Here is a 19,291-nt window from a genome sequence, read left to right as displayed (position 1 = left end):
TCTAGAATGCTGTCTTTGCTAGCTAAATGGACCTGCTTTGCTTATTATTATTAAAACTTATTAAAACTATGTTATTTTATTTATTTTCAAAAACTTTTTCGGAAAATGGCATTTGTTAATTTATAAATAATTAGTATTTTCTTCAAGCATACAAAATTTTCAATTTGTACAGTCACCATCACCTGATATTTCATATGGAAATCCAGTATTCAACTCTACTGTTATTGTCAATTTATTATTTCCTAATTTTATTATATCGAGTAAAATTTAAAGAGAGATATTAAGAGTGTCTGCGACACTTAACGGGAAATAAAGACACTATTGAACTCAAATTACAGTCCCATAATAGAAGATTCAATTCGATTTTCGAGAGTCGAATTAGTTTCCAACTAGGTAACGAAAGCCACGGATTGATAAATTTTTTGGCTAGTCATATTTTTTTGACCATATAAGTATCATTTATATTATAAGTATTTTTTGGTTGGGAAGTTTGATATGCAGGGTTTTTGTAGTCATGTAGCAATTTAAGCCAGTTTTTCATAATTAATCAAGAAACAATAGATACCTGCAGGGGTCACATTACCACCTTCTCCTCTAGTAATTTTATAACTACTAATATTCAAGGTTCAAATAGTTTTGGGATAATTTCCGTCATAATTTGAAATATACACGGAAACATGATTTTGATACATATACCATACAATCTTATTTTCATTAAGTAGCATTTACGTAAAATACATATTTGGTTAGCGATAATGAAAGCATTATAAATTTATTCTAATTTATTTTAGATGTTTTTTTTTTTAATGAAGTGTAAAGTAAATCAATATCATTTAGTTATAATACACGTAAACAATTTAGCTGGCGACTTTTTATATTATGTATATATGTAATATATATCAAGGTATACTAAGTTTAGTCCCAAGCTTGTAGGTGGTGATAAATCACCTAATTAGTCTATTGTCGGTTGTTTGTCTGTCTGTCTATCTGCCCGTCTGTCCTAACAACACAGTTACTTAAAAATGAAAAGAAATATTTAGCTGAAATTTTTATACCGCGCTAAGGACGTAAAAAGTGAGGTCGAATTCGCAAATGAGCAACATTGGGTCTTGGGTTCGTAGAACACATCTTGAAAAACCGTTAGAGATAGAACAAAAATTTAAATATAAAATGTTCCTTATAAAAAAATAAACTACTTTTTGTTTGAAACATTTTTTTCGTAAACATCACTGTTTACCCGTGAGGGCGCACTTTCTACCACAATTGTTTTTGCACTACATTGTCAATAACTTTTTTTTAATATATACGGTCGGCAAAGAACAAACCTCGAAAATTGAAAAATTCGATTTAGAGCTGAATTAGATTATCTATAACTCCCATAAATATAGCGGACTTCTAGATTCCTATATAAATAATCAAAAATTATCAAAAAAACAAGTGAAGACAAACAATTGACAGAGTTAACTGTTGAAATACCATGCATAGACAGTGTTGATTACTCTATCACATTACACATACATACATGTCACAAACACATAATTGATATCGCCGTATAATACATATTATATACTTTACGCCTAATTTGCGCCCTCACGGGTAAACAGTGATGTTTACGAAAAAATGTTTCAAACAAAAGATGATTATTTTTTTATAAGGAATATTTTTTATATTTAAACTTTTGTTCTATCTCTAACGGTTTTCAAGATAGGTCCTACGGACCCAAGACCGAATTGACTTATGTTGATCATTTACGAACTCAGATGGACAGACGGACAGACGGACAGACAACCGAAAATGGTCTAAGGTGCTTTTAAAAACAACTATGCCAAAATTTTGTTGATAGCATCAATATTTTTAAGCGTTACAAACTTGGGAGTAAACTTAGTATACCTTACATATTACATATATGTATGGTATAAAAAATGAACAAGTTAGAACAAAAATTTAAATGAAATTAGCGACGAACTGCGAAAGTCACGTTTGCTTAAAGGTGTTCTCCACCCATGTCGCACTTCTTCTCGCTAAGCAATGCCTCTTCCTCACCCTATTTGCGTAACTTGTTTTATAAATAGCCCTTTTCCATAAATACGACATTCGAACCATACAAATTTCTGTATATAAATACTGTATTAGACATTATTACCTAACTTATCTTTATCAATCGTCCAAATAGCAAACAAAAATTGAATCATAGATTTTACTTTATTATGGACGGTCTATTGCACGGTCTATTATTGTCATCGCTTTAATAGAGAAAATTAGGATTATGAAAAAAATATTTTTTAAGTAATATTGTTTTGTAATAAAAAATTTGTTTTTCTTGATAAATATGTATAAACGTATAACAGTTTTTTTTTTATCATATAAAAATTAATAATATTTAAAATAATAAAAACAATAATAATAATTATAGAAATAATTACTATTCGTAATAAACACATAAAAAATATAATATATAAGTTTGCGTATAACTTTAAAATTTTAAGTATGTATACAGGCTGTTACCATTAAGATTAGCCAGTCATTAAGTTGGCTAAAACATATATTAAAATTCTTAAGAGAAAAAGGATAAGTGTAGTACACGCACATTTTCATGTTGACTATAAAAGCTGATATGCATAATAAGTTAACAAAATTATAACAATATTGCCATTCGAAGGCATCAATAGCTAATCTGAATGATAACAGTCTTCAAATATATATAAAAATAATTTCATACTCGGCTTCGATTTCGATAAAATACGATAAAATAAAAATATAAATTCATAAAAAATCAATAATTTAAAAACTAAAATATGATTGTATACCCTGTTTTTGGAATACTAAAACAGAGGAAACCACTCGCTGAAACAAAAGATGAAACCAAATTAGCTAATAATGAAATCAATAAATTTTGTAAAAATATTCATTAAAAATATATAAATTGCTGAGATCTTAATGGAATTTAGAAGCGTCTAAAAGATTAAGACCTCATTTGCCCGGTGACGATATGCTCTTGAATTTATATTGGAAGGAAATATGCCTGTAGCATTAAGTTAAGCTTAAGGATGCTTATTCATGATTATAACTATTTTAATGCTCATAAGTTGAGTTAAGACTACTGTAGCTAATTCTTTTAAATGTTTTGTTAGGTATTATATGACATAAATAAAGACTTTTGTTCCACCTTGCAAGCCTATGCAAGCTTTTGTTCCACTTTTCAAAAATACTTTAATTTAAAACGTAAAAGTTAAGCAGTAATTTACTTTTAAGTGATTTATTACTCTTTTTACTAAAATCTAAATTAAAACTAACTTTAAAAGTTCTAGAAATGATTCTTTTTGAACACATTCCACCGCATATAATTTTTGAATTTTAAAGATAGTTGTACTCTTGAAAGTACATACCTCTGATACCTATTTTTCATATAGGCACAGAGCACGAATATGATAGGCATACAAATTACATAAACCGAAATTAATTAAATTAGAGTTGTTGGTTAATTGGATATTTTCATGAAAATGATTTTGCACATAAAATTAATTTAATAAATTCTTCGATATAAGTACATAAAATAGCTAAATAAGATTAAAATTTGATATTTAAATAAATAAAAATGGTCCAATATGATATAAAAATCAAGTGACGCTATACATGATATGTTTGATCAGGTTTGATCTGCCGTCACTGTGCATATTGTTATTATTTATACATTATATATAACCATGGTTATTGTTTGTTTGAACGCTTCCAAACCAAAAATACCGAATCGATTTGAATGAAACTGTACAACAATATAGCTCATACATCAAAATAACACATGAGCTATAATTTATAAAGATATATTTAATCATTTTACTGCTCCATCTATGGTCATCATTTTGAACCATAAATTAAAGATTTCTGTAATAAACTAAAATAGTAAATGTATAACAATTCATGGCCATCTTTTCTGATATACTCAATGAATTATGACTATTTTACGCATAACAAATTTGAAAACTGTGCATATACTTTAGCAGTGTAAAACAAACCCTTCGACTGTTACGGAAGGAGGATAAATGAGATCAAGAGAGGTGGAGGCTACAAAGCGATAATTTTTACTTTTTAGTCCAGTGAAGCGGGCAAGTATCAAGCTAGTTAGAAGTAATTTTGAATGGAATGTGCACAGTGACGACACATACGCAAGGTGGAGCTACCTATTAGTTCAAATTTTAGCAATTTTTTTATTATTTAATACTTTAAATGTTTATAAATAAATAAAAAAATTTTTCCTGGAAAATCATAAAAATATCCACTTATATTTAATTATTAACTTCTTCTATAATAGCTCCTGTACTAGCGTTAATATTAAAATTTTACTAACCAATTAGAAGACATCCAAACGTATAAATTGGTACAATACAATTTAAATCGATCAAAATTCCAAACACAATATTCCCTAAAATTGCACCAATTCGACCACATGTGACAGTTAAAGCTAAAGCTACCGCCCTTAAATGGGTTGGAAATAAATCAACAACTAAACAAAATATCACAGCTTCCGTTGTACTTGTAATTGCTTCAAATATACACGACACTATTAAATTTTCAACACCATTACGTATTAAATTTAATGCTAATGCAGAACATCCAGACGCTATCAAACTGAAGACTAAAAAAAATTTAAAAGAAAAAAGTTATAAAAAATCGAGTTATAAGAGAGCGAGAAAATTTCGTTGACTTACTTAATAAATATTTTTTGCCTAATTTATCCATCCAAAAACCTAATGAAATGGCTGTAGGGATACAACTTAACGCAACAATTAAAGTGTATAAAAATACTTTATCATCAATCGGTTCTTTACAAATATCAAGTATTGTTGCGTTTGTAGGCACAGCAACGGATGTGACTTCACAAATACCATTTGCATCCGCGGAATGTGTTGCTTGGTATTGGTCAAAACGATCAAATAAATCCGGGAACCACATTATTAACGTATAATAACTAAAATCAAGCGAATATACTTAATTAATAATAATATTTGGCAATTTTAATATTAAATACTACAATTAAGATTTAGGAATGATTATTTTGATTTTGCTAATATTTCTATGTAAAAAGACTTTAATGTCAAATTAAGTACCAGTTGTATTTTTGTTTATCGTAAGATAATGACACTCTGACAATTGATTCTGTAATTTTCAAGATTTCTGCCTCAATTTTATCTGTTTTAGGTTTTTACGAGTAGGAATCAACGTTGAAAGTTTTAGTAGATCCTTGAAATAGACTCTTATTTTTGAATTTTTTTTACTGTAAAGAAGGGTTTATTGCCAGACAATACGTGCCTAAGATTTTAGTCTTATAATTTTTTTTTCGCACTGATAGTTTTTGTAATTTAATATAAGTAAAAGTAATTCTTTAAAATTTCTTACCTGGCCATTAAACCAAAATCAGCAAAACATGTTATAAATAAATATTTGATGTATGGACGTTTAAACAAACTACGATTTTGAATCCAAGCATCATTTAAGCGAACACTAAATTCATGATAATTCGAAATTGTATGAATGAAACTACTAATGCTGTTATTATTTAAAAAATTATCTTGTTCACTTTGTAAACTTAAAATCTGCAAATAAACAATAACAAATTTTACAAAAAAGTACCTACGTAGCCAGAAAAGGATTCCTATAAAATATCATTTACCATGGTAAATAAACTAAGGAAGCCACGAAAATAAATTGTTACTGACCGTCCAGTATGATCTGCGGCGGTCAATCTTGTAAAACTTCACAACATGAGAGCGGGGAAATTTTTGAAAATAAATATAGATAGAAAATTCTCCAGTTTTCTTATTACATATTAAAAAAAAGTGTGTCCTCTTTGAAAATCATACAAACATTTCATGGCCAATGAAACATGCACTCTTGCCAGTTTTTACGGAAATAGAATAAGAAACTTCATAATATCAACACACAACCTTACAGATTCAATTATTTCGAGCCGGAAAAAGTTAAACGCAGATATACGCAGTGTTTGGCACTTAACACCTTTTGATTTTTTCAACGCAGGTCTGATAAATCCCTTTTTGCCGTTACCAGCATTAATTTCATCATTACTTTATAAGTATTAATAAAATGGACACTATTAGCTTATGAGAAAAACTTCACTTGATTCGAACTAATTTACAAATATCTGCATACATGAATGTGGAAAGCCCAATTATGTTGATTTCAGAATTCCTATATTATTTAAGCTTAACACTCAAGGTTGGATTAATGCAAGGACACGACTGGGCCTGGTCCAAGATCCTCGAGTGTTCTAGGGCCCCCCAACAACCAAATGAAACAAAATGAATAAGCGAGCATGCGATCTTCAATCTTAGATCTCCAAAACTACATAACTCAGGGTGCTCTTAATATATACAAAGTAAAATTTACTGTAAAAATCCAATAGTCAAAACAATTAAATAAATTTCTGCCCTTACATGGAGCCCCTATTATTTCTGACTCAGGGCCCCTTAAAATTTTTAATCCGGCCCTGCTAACACTAGACTATAAGCAAAAGCATAAAGTTCTAAAATAACATAATTATGATGACATATTGGAGAACAAAAACAATTAACGTTCAAAATTTTTAACATGAAGCAGGGGTTCTTTAAAAATAACAAATTTAACTTACGGGATAATCTGCCGGATGCTTATTTGTGTTGATTGCATAAATATGAGATAATACTGAATGTGCTTTCTCCTCTTCACCTTTAATTAATAAAAATCGTGGACTTTCAGGAAATAAACATAAAACTGCAGCGGTTAATAAACTTGGTAAACCACATAATGCGACAAAAGCACGCCATGAATTGTATGTAATAAGTGATAAAATTGGTATTTCGAACGTCAATGGTATAACAAGCCATGCTATGACTAAAAAACAAAAAAGTAAATTTTATCTTATAAGCAAAACAGTTTTTGAGATCGTCTTACCTGGTAATAGAATCATCCCAAAAGTCCAAAATATTTCTAAGCGACATAGCATGGTATCACGATATTTGATTGATAAAAATTCTCCCAAATAACTAAATATTAAGCTGGTTGCGCCAATTATACTGAAATATAAATATATTCTATTAAAGTTTTGATTTTGTTTTTTAAAATTTTTGCAATTTATTGGAAAAAAAGATGTTCGAGAGAGAGAAGCATAGTTCATCAATAATTCTTGAGCTATCATGGGTCTCTTAATCTTCATTAATGGCTTGGTTAATATAAGCTTTAAAAATCAGGCGTAAAAGTAAGCAAGCTGCTCATTTCAAACCGCACCTTCTTCAGAAGCATTTGAAATGTGTTAATAGTTTTCATCAACTTTAATTTAATTTTTATACCATGTATATATGAAATATACATAGTATATTAAGTTTAGTCCCAAGTTTGTAACGCTTAAAAATAATGATGCTAGGAAAAAAATTTTGTCATAGGTGTTCATAAAATCACCTAATTAGTCCATTTCCGTCCGTCTGTGGACACGATAACTCAAAAACGAAAAAACATATCGAGCTGAAATTTTTACAGCGTACTCAGGACGTAAAAAGTGAGGTCAAGTTCGTAAATGAGCATCATAGGTCAATTGGGTCTTGGGTCCGTAGGACCCATCTTGTAAACCGTTAGAGATAGAACAAAAGTTTAAATGTAAAAATGTTCCTTATCAAAAATTAAATAACTTTTGTTTGAAACATTTTTTTGTAAACATCACTGTTTACCCGTGAGGGCGCCAATTAAGCGGAAATTTTATAATATGTACTATACTTGATTATCAGTTATGTATGTGTCACATGTATGTATGTGTAATGTGATAAAGAAATCAACAATGACTATGCATGGTATTTCAACAATTAACTCAGTCAATTGTTTGTTTTCACTTGTTAGTTTTGCATTCTCGTTTTTACAAAATTTTAACCTTCCTTAAAATTTGGATTGAATCATTTCAAAGTATGTATATTTCTGCGCCTAACTATTCTATCGGTACAGTAATACTTGGAATTACTATCAACCACTATTTTGACCTAATAGAAATAACCCCCACTGTTCCAAGCTTGTTCGCACGGATTGTGCCATGTTTTAAAGTTTTTACTTAAATTTTAAAAGTGTTTTAATCGTACTTTAAAGATAAAAATTACTTGATCAAAATTAGGTCAACTTGATTAAATATATTTTACTGTGCTTTCGTAATTTGTAAAGTTTTCCTCAATTTTTTACTATGTAACTATGAGGCGAAATGGGGTTTGTCACGTTGGGTAAAGATTAAAATGCATTGTAAAACATACTACATCGAAGTATGCGCTTACTTTTGATCAGTTGATGTTTATCTCAAAGCTCATTTTAAAGCATCTTTAAAACTGCAATTACTTTTCTAAATAATGTCCATAACGCAATAATTTATCACAATAATTGTTTGCATTGATTTAATAGGACATCCAATTTCTCCTACGGGTGGGGCAAACCGGCTGTTCGTACCTACTGAGGATATTCTAATTGGGTACATGGCTTATTTAAGGATGAAATCGGACTAGCATTTTGTTGTTGAACATATAAGAGATGTAACAAACCCAATTCTACAACTAATCATTGGAAATAATCTATACCTATACGAGTTCAAAGTAAAAATACCTGGATTACTCTATAAATTTTCGATTTTGTTTGTAAGGAAGTAAACCGTATCAACAAATGTTTAATGTTTTTCCTCAGAAAATTGTTTTTCAACTCATTTTGAATACTTTTAAAAACAATTTCCTGAGAAAAAACATTAAATATTTGTAGATACGGTTTACTTCCCTAGAAACAAAATCGAAAATTTAAATCGGATTGACAAATTACATGTTGTTTCTCTATAGACTCTTTGTGAAACGAATATATAAATTTAGGTAACAGTATTCTTTAGGTAACAGTTTTTAAAAAATTAATAAAGAAATGATTCAATGTGCGATAAGTATGACGTCAATTAAAATGCTCAAAAAGATTTAAAAAAAATATGTTTTGATAATTAAATAAGAAAAAACGTAAATATTTATATTTTAAAACGTGAAAAAATGATAAAAATTGTGGCGAGGTCTTTTCTTTGAAAAATAATCAAATAATGGAATGCCAGTGATGTACAATAAGTAATCACGTCTAAAGTGCATGGTATTTTTAAAGAATGCTATCGAAAAAAATATCACAAATCATTTATTTATTTTTAATCACATTTATCTGGTAATATCTAGATAAATAAAGATGAATCTGTCAATTCATATCATAGGCTCTTTTAACCCTATCACCGCTATAAAAATTGATAAGATTTGTATTGCATGGTAATTCAAAAAAATTTTATTTTAGAGTGTTTCAAAAGAAATTAATCACAACGTTATGAATGACTCTTTTTGGCGAAAATTTACTTGATAAAATTTTTATATGCTTTTTTTTAAAACGATTTTTGGAAATGGGAAAATTTTATTGTATCTTGTTTGCTTAATTATGAACTATGCAAAAAATTAACAAAAAGAGTTAAATAATTTTATAACCAGACTTTATATAGAGATATGCTAGATTTGATATTAATGACGAGTGTATTAAATGACTCATGATGGCTTTAAATTTAATTAACTAATTAATTTTTAATATAAAAACAGTTTATCACTACTGAAACTAAAGGGCTCCGTTGCGCCTATGTCAGGCATATAACTCCTTTATTTTTGAGGAGGAAATAATGGTTAATTTTACATTTGTAAATGTTATTTTTGCATATTAAGCACTTTTCTTTCTGCATTCAGGTTTATTGTTTTGCAAAAAGGAATTATATGAAAGGTTATATAAAATCTGGTGGTGTATTACCCTATTCAACTCCATACGTGAGTGGCAGAAAAAAAGCGATACTGTAATGAAATTTAATTATAAAATGGCTTAGCTTTATATATCTAGATCATTCTACTAAATATATCCAAAAAGAGAAATTATTTTTTGTGGCTTTTGCCGTGTATAGGTCCGAAGATTCATAAATTATACAAATGTGTATTATACACTTAGTAGCAAGAAAATTTCATTAGCTATTTTCGGGAAAAAACCAAATATATAGATTATTTATACAGTTACAGATATTACGGCGGATTTTACTCGTATAATAATTGCATAAAAATATTTACCCAAAACCATTAAAAAATCGGCATGCCAAAAAACCATAAAAATTTTGAACGAATGAAGATGCAAAACCCGAAAAAGCATCTAAAAGTAAACACGATATTATGATCCATTTTCTTCCCTTCAAATCAGCCAACGTTCCCCATGTGTATGAGCCAAATATCATTCCAATTAAAGGAGTTGCGCTTAATTTGCCTTTATCTGCTGATGTTAGATTGAAGTCGCATTCGGCCGCTGGTAATACAAATGATAGTGTTGTTGTACTGATCGCACAAGCCGCATATATTGCTCCACATATTGCCAAGAGATATTTCTGGTAACGGCCATGGCCTAAAAAACACTGTACCTTGCATTAATCACTGATAAGTTTATTAATACAATTTGATTTACTTCGATCAAAAACAGTGCTCTAAATCAAGTAATTAATATCATACTCAACAGATTAATTCGTTACTCTCCCTTTCCTTTATCGATCATTGTTTACTTTAAAATAGCTTTTCGACTTTCAAGTCAAAACAGCTATTTTTTATACTATAAATAAAAGAAAGACAGATATTTCTAGTAAAAAAAGAATCTTTTAAGTGCTACATTGAACACTCTTTAAAGCAGTAAAAGAAAATTAATTTATGTGATGACTTACAAATTGTTCAATTGCAATTCAAATCCGTTTCAAGCGCCAGTATTTATGCGTGATGTATGGGGTGTACCAAACGAAACTAGTAGACGAATTTGTAGACCATTCGCTAAAGCCTCGCTTTCATGATTGTACTTAAGTAATAGATGCATCACAAATATCCGACGCCGTTTTTTATTTTTTGCAATCTTCCTTTACAAATACTAATTAGCTTGATTACTTACCCGCGTGTATAACTGCTGTTTCAAAATCAGCGACTTCAGTCTTTGCAATTTCAATACCTAAAAAATAAAAAATAGCATAAGACATGTACTTACTGGATATTAGAGTAAGGATACAACTTAATCATCGTCCGTACATCCGTAATAAAGTTCATCTAATATTAATTGTTTTAAAAAATATTCAAATACGTCATAATATAAGCAATGAAATTTAAAATGAAGATCTTGGTATAAAAAGATTTTTTCTTGGGTCAGTAATTATATTATTAATATTTGTTTGTCATATTTTGAGATAAAGTAGTTTTGAAGAATATGAATATATTATAAAATAACTAAAAAAATTCCATGTTTTTTTTTTTTTTTTTTGTACCAATTATTTACCTAATTACTTCTTATTGCGATAACAAAGTGTGATTACGATAACATTAATTTTTATGATTTATTAACTTTCGGTTTGATTTCTTTTATGTTAATTAATTTTATCGACCACATGCAATAAATATTTTTAAAAACGAAGAGTTGCTAACAATATGCATAAAATAATCAATTGCATTGATAATAAATATTAAAAATAATGCAAAATTTATTTATTTTTTAATGTTTTCTCTTCAATGTTAATGGTTTTACATTAGGCTTTTTACATCATGAAATATATATTAATGTATACTAATTTTACTCCCAAGTCTGTAACGCTTAGAAATATTGAAAATACGAAAAAAATTTGGGCTCATTTGTTCATAAAATCACCTAATTAGAACATTTAAATAAAAAACGAAAACACGATAACTTAAATAGTTAGAGGTAGAATAAAAGTAAAAAAAGTTTAAATGTAAAAAAATATTTATTCAAAAATAAACGACTTTTGTTTGAAACCAAATAAGGTCAAAACTTTGCTGTACATTTTCTCCAAAACTATAAAAGATAGAAGAGAAATGTAAGTAGCTTCAACCTACTTAAGTAATGTTAATCGATATCGTTTACAACTTGTGCCTTTTGATACACGATGGAATTAAAAACTGAAATGCACAAACTGAAAAAAATTGGATCACCGTATGGAATTAAACCAAACATTTGATCAAAGGATATTTTAGTGCATCGAAAATTGTATTAGAATTTATGGTAGATTTTAAGGGCTTTAATTTTGAAAATTATTTCATTTAAAAGTTAAAAACCAAAATTTATTTCTCATACATATAAATACATTCTGCATCAACATACAATATAAAAAAATTTATAAGAATAAATCAACATTTAACAAATAGACTGTAAATTCAACACTTCATTCATGATATAACAAATAAACTTTAATATAAAAATTAATTATCGAAAATAAATTTTATCTTTAAAACAGAATGGTAATTTCCAAATTATGATGGAATCATACCCCAATACACAAACATTACATATGGCCTATCAACTTATTAGCTTATCGCTGCTATTCGTTACAGGTCAAATATCTCAAAACCTTTCTTAATTTTTAATTTAATACGTTTAAATAATTAAATTGCAATTATTTTATCTTTTTGAAATAAATTAAAACAATTATGTTTTGTTAGGTATGCAAAATATAAAAAAAGGCTGATTATCAATTTAAAAAAGTTATTGCACAATATTAAAAAACATTTACAACAATTAGAAATTTACAACAATAAAAATGTTTACAATAACAGTTCAAAAAATTTTTTCTTGGTGGTCGTGTCGTCTACTTGATTATGACTTGTTGTGTAACAATCATGAACAGGCTTACAAATAAGTACAAGTACAAAAAATTGTACACGACTGGTCATGGTTGTTAACGAAGTCAAAAAAACAGTTGACGAAGTAGAAAAGTTTAATAGAAAAATAATTTTTATAAATTGTTTATAAATATGTAATTTTCTTACCCATGTTTACATTTGCGAAGTTCACTCCTCAATTTGTTTTGTTGTTTCGAATAATTTAGTACAATTCACATAGACACTCGTAATATTTCGGCAAATGCTTTGGATCCATGGACTGCTGAATATGTTTATTTGTGTGTTGGTTGTACAAAGTTTGTACCCGTTCCGTAAATAAACAACAATTGTGCAAATGTTACAGACGTTCTGTAAACTGTAAAATTAGGGATAGAAATTAATAATGTCAATTATATTTATATGATTTTGTAAACACTCTTTTAATGATAAAATAAATATATTCATATAATATGACCTCATATTCAATATTTTAATACTGTATATCAAATTTTAAAGGCTGATTCATACTATGATTAAGTGTCATTTCATAATGTTTCATAAATTTCGGGGGTTGTTTTAATAATTTCAATTAGTTAAAAAATAATTATTATTAAAACAATTACTACAAAGAATAAAGACTAGGAACTGACCAAATTGAATCTAGATTCGAATATAACACCACAATCTTAACCAAATAGCCAAAAAGTCTGATTTTGCTAACCGCTGAAAATTTCAATTGAACTTAACTTTGTTTTAAAATTAATTAATTGATAAGGTTCTTAAATTATTTTCAATATTTGAATACTTCACTATTTACTTTCCGAAAAATTATAATTTTCCAGTAATTTTCTCAAATTATTTATCAAGATGTTGATTGAATAATAATTTAGTAAATAAACAGTTTAATAACTTCAATTATTGTTTCTCAACTTTGCAAAAATAAATTTCAATTGGTACTATTTTAGTGAATTTTGTTTTTAACTTTTACTAAATTGTTTTTCATAAATATTCACAAACAAGATCTAACTACCTAATCTACGAAAAAATAGATTGACAGGACAGTATTTTGCAAAAGCAAAAATTTTTAATTTCTTAGATAAAAATTACTTTAAGCTTGTGAAATTCGAAAAACCCTAACTAGAAATAGTTATCCAACACTGTTGACTAACAAGTTCACTTGGATAAAAAACCTGGAAGTTTTTCCAAAATGCAATTATATCGTCAAATTTTGTAGTCGCATAGTTGTAATCGCACTTTTTAATAGTTTCTATTCATTGAACATATGCTTATCTCCTAAATTTCCTAATACATACCAAAGTTGTTACTTCTCAGACGAAATTTATAATAGTGGATTTATATCCACTATATTATAAATTTGAAATTTTTGTAGCATACTCAGCGCAAAGTTGTTTTTTACACAAAAAATGAACAACTTTTGTTTGAAACATTTTTTCGTAAATATTATTGTTTTCTCGCAAGGGTGAAAATTAGAGAAAAAATTGTGTGTCCATTTTCTCTAAAACTATAACAGTTTGAAATTTTAGTAAACTAGCATAAATCGCAGCCGAAAGACCGCCATAAATATATTGATTTATTAATTTTTTTTAAATTTATTTAAAATAATGCAAGCACTGGCATTCAACATTGTCTATACAGGGTATTTCAACAATAAACTCAGTCAATTGCTTATTAAATTTGTTTTTGTTACTATAATGACTTGAATGAATAACTGTCTTTCTTATACTGACAGCATCTTTTTTTATATTTATAGCATAAAATTGTGAAAGTGTGCACTTTATCACCACCCAACTTTTTTTTCACCAAATATTACGAATCACGCTTTAAAAGAGCGCAAAAATGTCACGAAAAAATTGTTTCATATTGATTTTAAAAAAGGGATGCGTGGTACTTAAAAGCGATTGCGTTAGCAACGATTACTAGTGTGCTTCTAGAAGTTGCAAAATTTCTGATTTTAAATAAATTATGGCCTTTTAGTAATTCAAATTATAATTTCTTTTTGGCATTGCTATTGCAGTGCTAGAAATTAGTGTAATAAGTAATTAAAAAAAAAAACATCGTTCTCAAATCATTTTAATGTAAATTTTAATATGATTTAATTTTACAATTCTAGAATATAATTATAATTTGCCCGAACGAATTGAGAAAGTCCAAGGTTAATGCAAAAAACAAAAATCGAAATTCAACCGCTTTAAACTAAATTTACGAACGAAAACTTTGCCAACTCTCGTACCATAATTTCTTTCAGTCTTATCGATGCCTCTTTTTGTTATTTTTTCGTAATTTAATGCGTAAATAGTTCTTTCATTCTTAATAAAAGATTGTAAATCCTGATTAAGATATAGTATATTACACTACAAAATGCAGAGAGTTGTGATTCCTGCACTGTTCGATATGATCATGGTGCGCAGTTCAAGGTTCTCAAACTTTCAGCCCGTGTGATGTGTACCTTATTTCTTTATTTTCGGCCGAAAGTTTGTACTTGCTGCTTCTGTTGGGAGGCCGAAAGTCCCACATTTATGCTTAAATACCAAAGCATAAATGTCGACTTTCTGCCTCCCAACAGAAGCAAAAACAACACACGTACTTTCGGCACCAATTTCTGAAGGTGCTTGTCAAAAAAGATGGAAATAATTATCGAAGTCTGTGAGTGGTAGTTAAGTAAATATAATTTTTTTTCTCGATTTCTAAACTTGGTAACGACATGTTGGGTAAGAAGATTAGTATCCATAGTAGGCGAATCAGTAAAATTAATCACAGCCAGATGCTAATATGCGTATTATCAGATATTAGGATATTAATTAAGTTTCATATAAATCATTTTTTTAGACAAAACATCGTGTAAATTTCGTAAAAAAAATCGGAGGCGTACAGGTAAAAATCCTCTTTTCAAATTCTCCGTACGGCTTTTAAAACGTATTTCAAAGGATGTATGAATTAATTCAAGCATGTGTGAATTAATTTAGATTTTTTATTAACTTTACACAAATATTTTGAAAAAGTCAATGAGTAAGAATTATGGCAATAATTATTACAATTAGGCTCTCAAAATAAATGCAGTGCTGAAATAATTATTGAAGAAGGACGTAACACACAGTGTAATATAATGAGCCTCAGACCTACAAGCGAATGTTGGCACTGCCGTATGAGCCCTTCAATCAAACTTAACGTACGTACACATACATACATGTAGAATATATCTCAGTTACTTGAATATTAAACTGGCATTATATTGATTTTTTATTTTTTAATATTTCTAATAAACTGTATTGATAAAAACTGAATCGCCATAACATAATATTGATATGTCACGAATTTTTCTTTGATCGAACGAACTTTTAAAAACAAAACACACAACGAAGAATAAATGAAAGCTATGGTAGTATAGCGGAGCGCAATGCGTTATTTGTGTGATTGTATTAGTGAGCGTTAATAATAATAATAATATGAGATGGTTTGGGTTCAAGGGTTATAAAAAAAATTTATAAACAAATTTGTTTATATGTTTTAAAAAATTAGCTTTGTACATGGAAATTAAGAATATAAAGATTATTGTAGGATTGATAAGAGTACTTCTTTCGTCTATATACAAACTGCAATACTATAATATGGGTATTGAGTTTCTTCGATTGGCTGGATCAGTTGAAGAACTAAACCTCATTGGGAGGTCTATTGTTTTGCCCTGTATTATAAAATCCAATAATATCTCATAAATCTTCCCTTTGAAGCATTTTCAACTCATTTCAAGATTTTGGAAGGTCCAAGATTTTGGAACGTAGGTTTTCCATTGCCGGACATCGATACAGCCAATATTCTATACAAGAACCCAGCATACCAAAAGTTTGCCATTGCGTATCCAGAACAGCGCTTCTCGGTAGCTCATCATCATTTTGGATCTTGGCATCTCTGCTTCGAGTTTAATTGCAGCCAGACTCTGTGTGTAAATTATGACATACATTGATGTTTTTCACTGTTGCTTATGAGCACCTCTGAGTAGGTACCTAAGGTACCACCGAGATTATAGAGGCGTATATTGATATCCTCTGTTCTTCAATTACTGAGCTATTCTCTGAGTCCTTTTTGGTGAAATATATACACTTGCTTCTATTTCCATTTCCTATTTCCGTCACTGTTCCTTTAACTTCCCGGATAAGTGCCAAAACTTTCTAGTACATTATTATTTTCGTATTTTTTGGACAACCATCGACACACTTCGTTGCTCTCTCATAAGAACCCAATGTGTTAAGAAAATATTTTCCCCGTGCAACACCACTCACGTTAATATATGGTAAAACCCGCAACTATCGTATTCGGAATCCACATTGATACAGAGAAATTTCTGGATGAATCATTAACGGGATACGATTATATTAAATATCGTTATTAATTTTTAGAATTTTTTATTAAAATTATAGATAGTAAAATTGAAATTTTTAAAATAAACAAAATTGTAGAAAGTAGGATATATCTATCTCTAGGTTTTACATTTTAGAAATACTTGTGTTAAATGATAATACTAAAACACAACAGTTGCTAAAAATTTTAAATTTCACTAATACGAGTATTTCGCTCTATCTCGTAAATAGGTAACGGGGCATTCAGTATACTCTCGTATACAATATCTCATCGAAACCACCATTGTGGAAAAATGAGATTTTCACCACCAATCTGTTTCTAAACATCCACAAATTACCTGCAAACTTTTTTCTTATCAATAAGAAAGGTACAACCATAGCTGGAAATTCGCGTAGGTATATAGTTTAGAGAAAATAGGGCGTACCTACACAAACGATAAATTTAGGTACTTTTATACCTATATGTTATCAATGGTATTAGAAAGAATGAAACATACAGGTAAACTGTAAAACATTACAGCCGAGCATTTGTATAAAAGTTGGGTGCTTAATAAACTACGACCAGAATGTTACGAAACATTGTGACGAATTTTTAAAAATCTGCCTCACATTATAGAGTAAGTAGTAAGTAGTAGTTTAAGTTTAAAAGATATAGCATTTTTAAAAAAATGACGATTAGCGTATTTATTCGATTTTATAAATTTTTGAACGCAATAAATACCGATAGTATTTGTACCTATACTGCAACCTAAGCAAAAACCTATATAAGCAATGATATTTTGACACTTGCTGAAGAAAATCATTCGATACATCTGCATGAATTTCCTTAATTTACAAGAATAACGACATAGCTAAAAATCCCCCTTCGCAACCATTACCATAAATGCTACAAGAACTATTTTCGTTTTCTCTAGACAGGTTGTTTTCTAATAAAAGTCTGTATACGGAGGCTGTGTAAGTTCACACCAGATTTTTTAAGATGATTTCTCTGTACTCTAAGTATGTGTTTACTTGAGACAAAATTGTTATCATTTTTATTATCTTTACAGGTTGCACCATATCTTAAGCGTGCTGGAAAAATTTGTAAATGTCTATAATTATTAATTGGGGTTATCTTACCCAAAATAATTTTATGCAAAATTGAAGCCCACTTTTATCTAATCGAAATTATATACCAAATTCACTAAAATATATTGGAATTTGGTTTTATTTCTTCTTGACATACTTAATCAATATTTTTGAAATTTGACAGCCTAATTAATATTATTATTTCAATAAAATGTTTTGTACCTTCAAATAAAGTGTACATTTTCATCTCTTATAATTTAAATTTATCCTAGAAACGAGTTTTACCTAAAAGTTCAATCACCATTCAACCTTTTATTACCAAAAGTATTGATGAGAAAAATTAGTCTCGGTTTTGCAGCCTTGGTCTTGGTCTTGAAAATTTTCAAGACCCATATCACTTCGACAAGATCAATACCAAGACCAAGACGCAAATCTACAAGAACGAGACCTAGTCTCATAACAAGACTTTTTCTAAACTAATTGTTAAAAATAATTAATGAACCGAATAGAGAATTTTTCATTGTGCTTTTTTATTATACCTGAGTAAATTTTTCATCAGAGAATTAAAGAAAAAAAAAAACTAATCTACTAATTTTCGGTACAACACAGGTGACAGACTTTGATTATCTGTTCTCATCATTTTATATAAATAATATATATGTAGATAATTGATTAAGTTTGTAACGATTATTAAGTAAGACTTCAAAAATTCTAAAATAATACAATAAGGCTTAAAAGTTCAAAACATGGCTGATGGAAGGTCGAAAACAAGACTCGATCGACCAAGATCACGACTCGATTCTGCAAGGCCAAGATATATTTTTGCTAGACCAAGACTAAAACTAATAATACAAAACCAATTCCAAGACATAATGATCGAAGTCAAGACCAAGAGCAAGAGAAATTTGATCTTGATCTCGTTCTCGGTCTCGCTCATCACTAACCAAAAGCTATACCAACATAAGATGATCTGCAAATGAAAGCCACAATGACAACCACAGGCATGCTGCAGATGAGGGTAATTGCTTTCGTTAAAACATTCCTTCAATTTTCCAACAACAAAAGTTTTTTACCACCCCATATGAACTATAAATTCAACTACCTACCATTCTGTAAAAATAATTTTTGGTTTACCGTTTAAAATATTCATATAGC

General features: G+C 28.7%; 1 protein-coding gene across 3 annotated transcripts; it reads right to left on the bottom strand.

The window, feature by feature from the left end:
- Nucleotides 1-2,469: 2,469 nt before the first annotated feature.
- On the bottom strand, nt 2,470-13,077 carry LOC123300191 (synaptic vesicle glycoprotein 2C-like). 3 transcript variants are annotated; one of them, XM_044882732.1, is made up of 9 exons: nt 12,864-13,077; nt 10,984-11,040; nt 10,131-10,465; nt 6,946-7,067; nt 6,644-6,885; nt 5,395-5,591; nt 4,707-4,966; nt 4,346-4,633; nt 2,470-2,844 (listed from the first exon to the last, which is right to left on the bottom strand). In XM_044882732.1, the coding sequence occupies exons 3-9, from the start codon at nt 10,289-10,291 to the stop codon at nt 2,789-2,791; spliced, it is 1,326 nt and encodes a 441-aa protein (XP_044738667.1). In that variant the 5' UTR covers nt 10,292-10,465; nt 10,984-11,040; nt 12,864-13,077; the 3' UTR covers nt 2,470-2,788. The 3 variants fall into 3 exon arrangements, with proteins under 3 accessions (XP_044738667.1, XP_044738651.1, XP_044738660.1); XM_044882716.1 differs by having other exon boundaries at nt 10,131-10,455; XM_044882725.1 differs by lacking the exons at nt 10,984-11,040; nt 12,864-13,077 and adding an exon at nt 10,766-10,977.
- Between the last annotated feature and the right edge of the window lie 6,214 nt (nt 13,078-19,291).

Source organism: Chrysoperla carnea, chromosome 1 (genome assembly GCF_905475395.1).
Source record: "Chrysoperla carnea chromosome 1, inChrCarn1.1, whole genome shotgun sequence".
Taxonomy (NCBI): domain Eukaryota; kingdom Metazoa; phylum Arthropoda; class Insecta; order Neuroptera; family Chrysopidae; genus Chrysoperla; species Chrysoperla carnea.
Note: the sequence above shows the minus strand (reverse complement) of the source record. Positions and strands in the feature narration are given on the sequence as shown.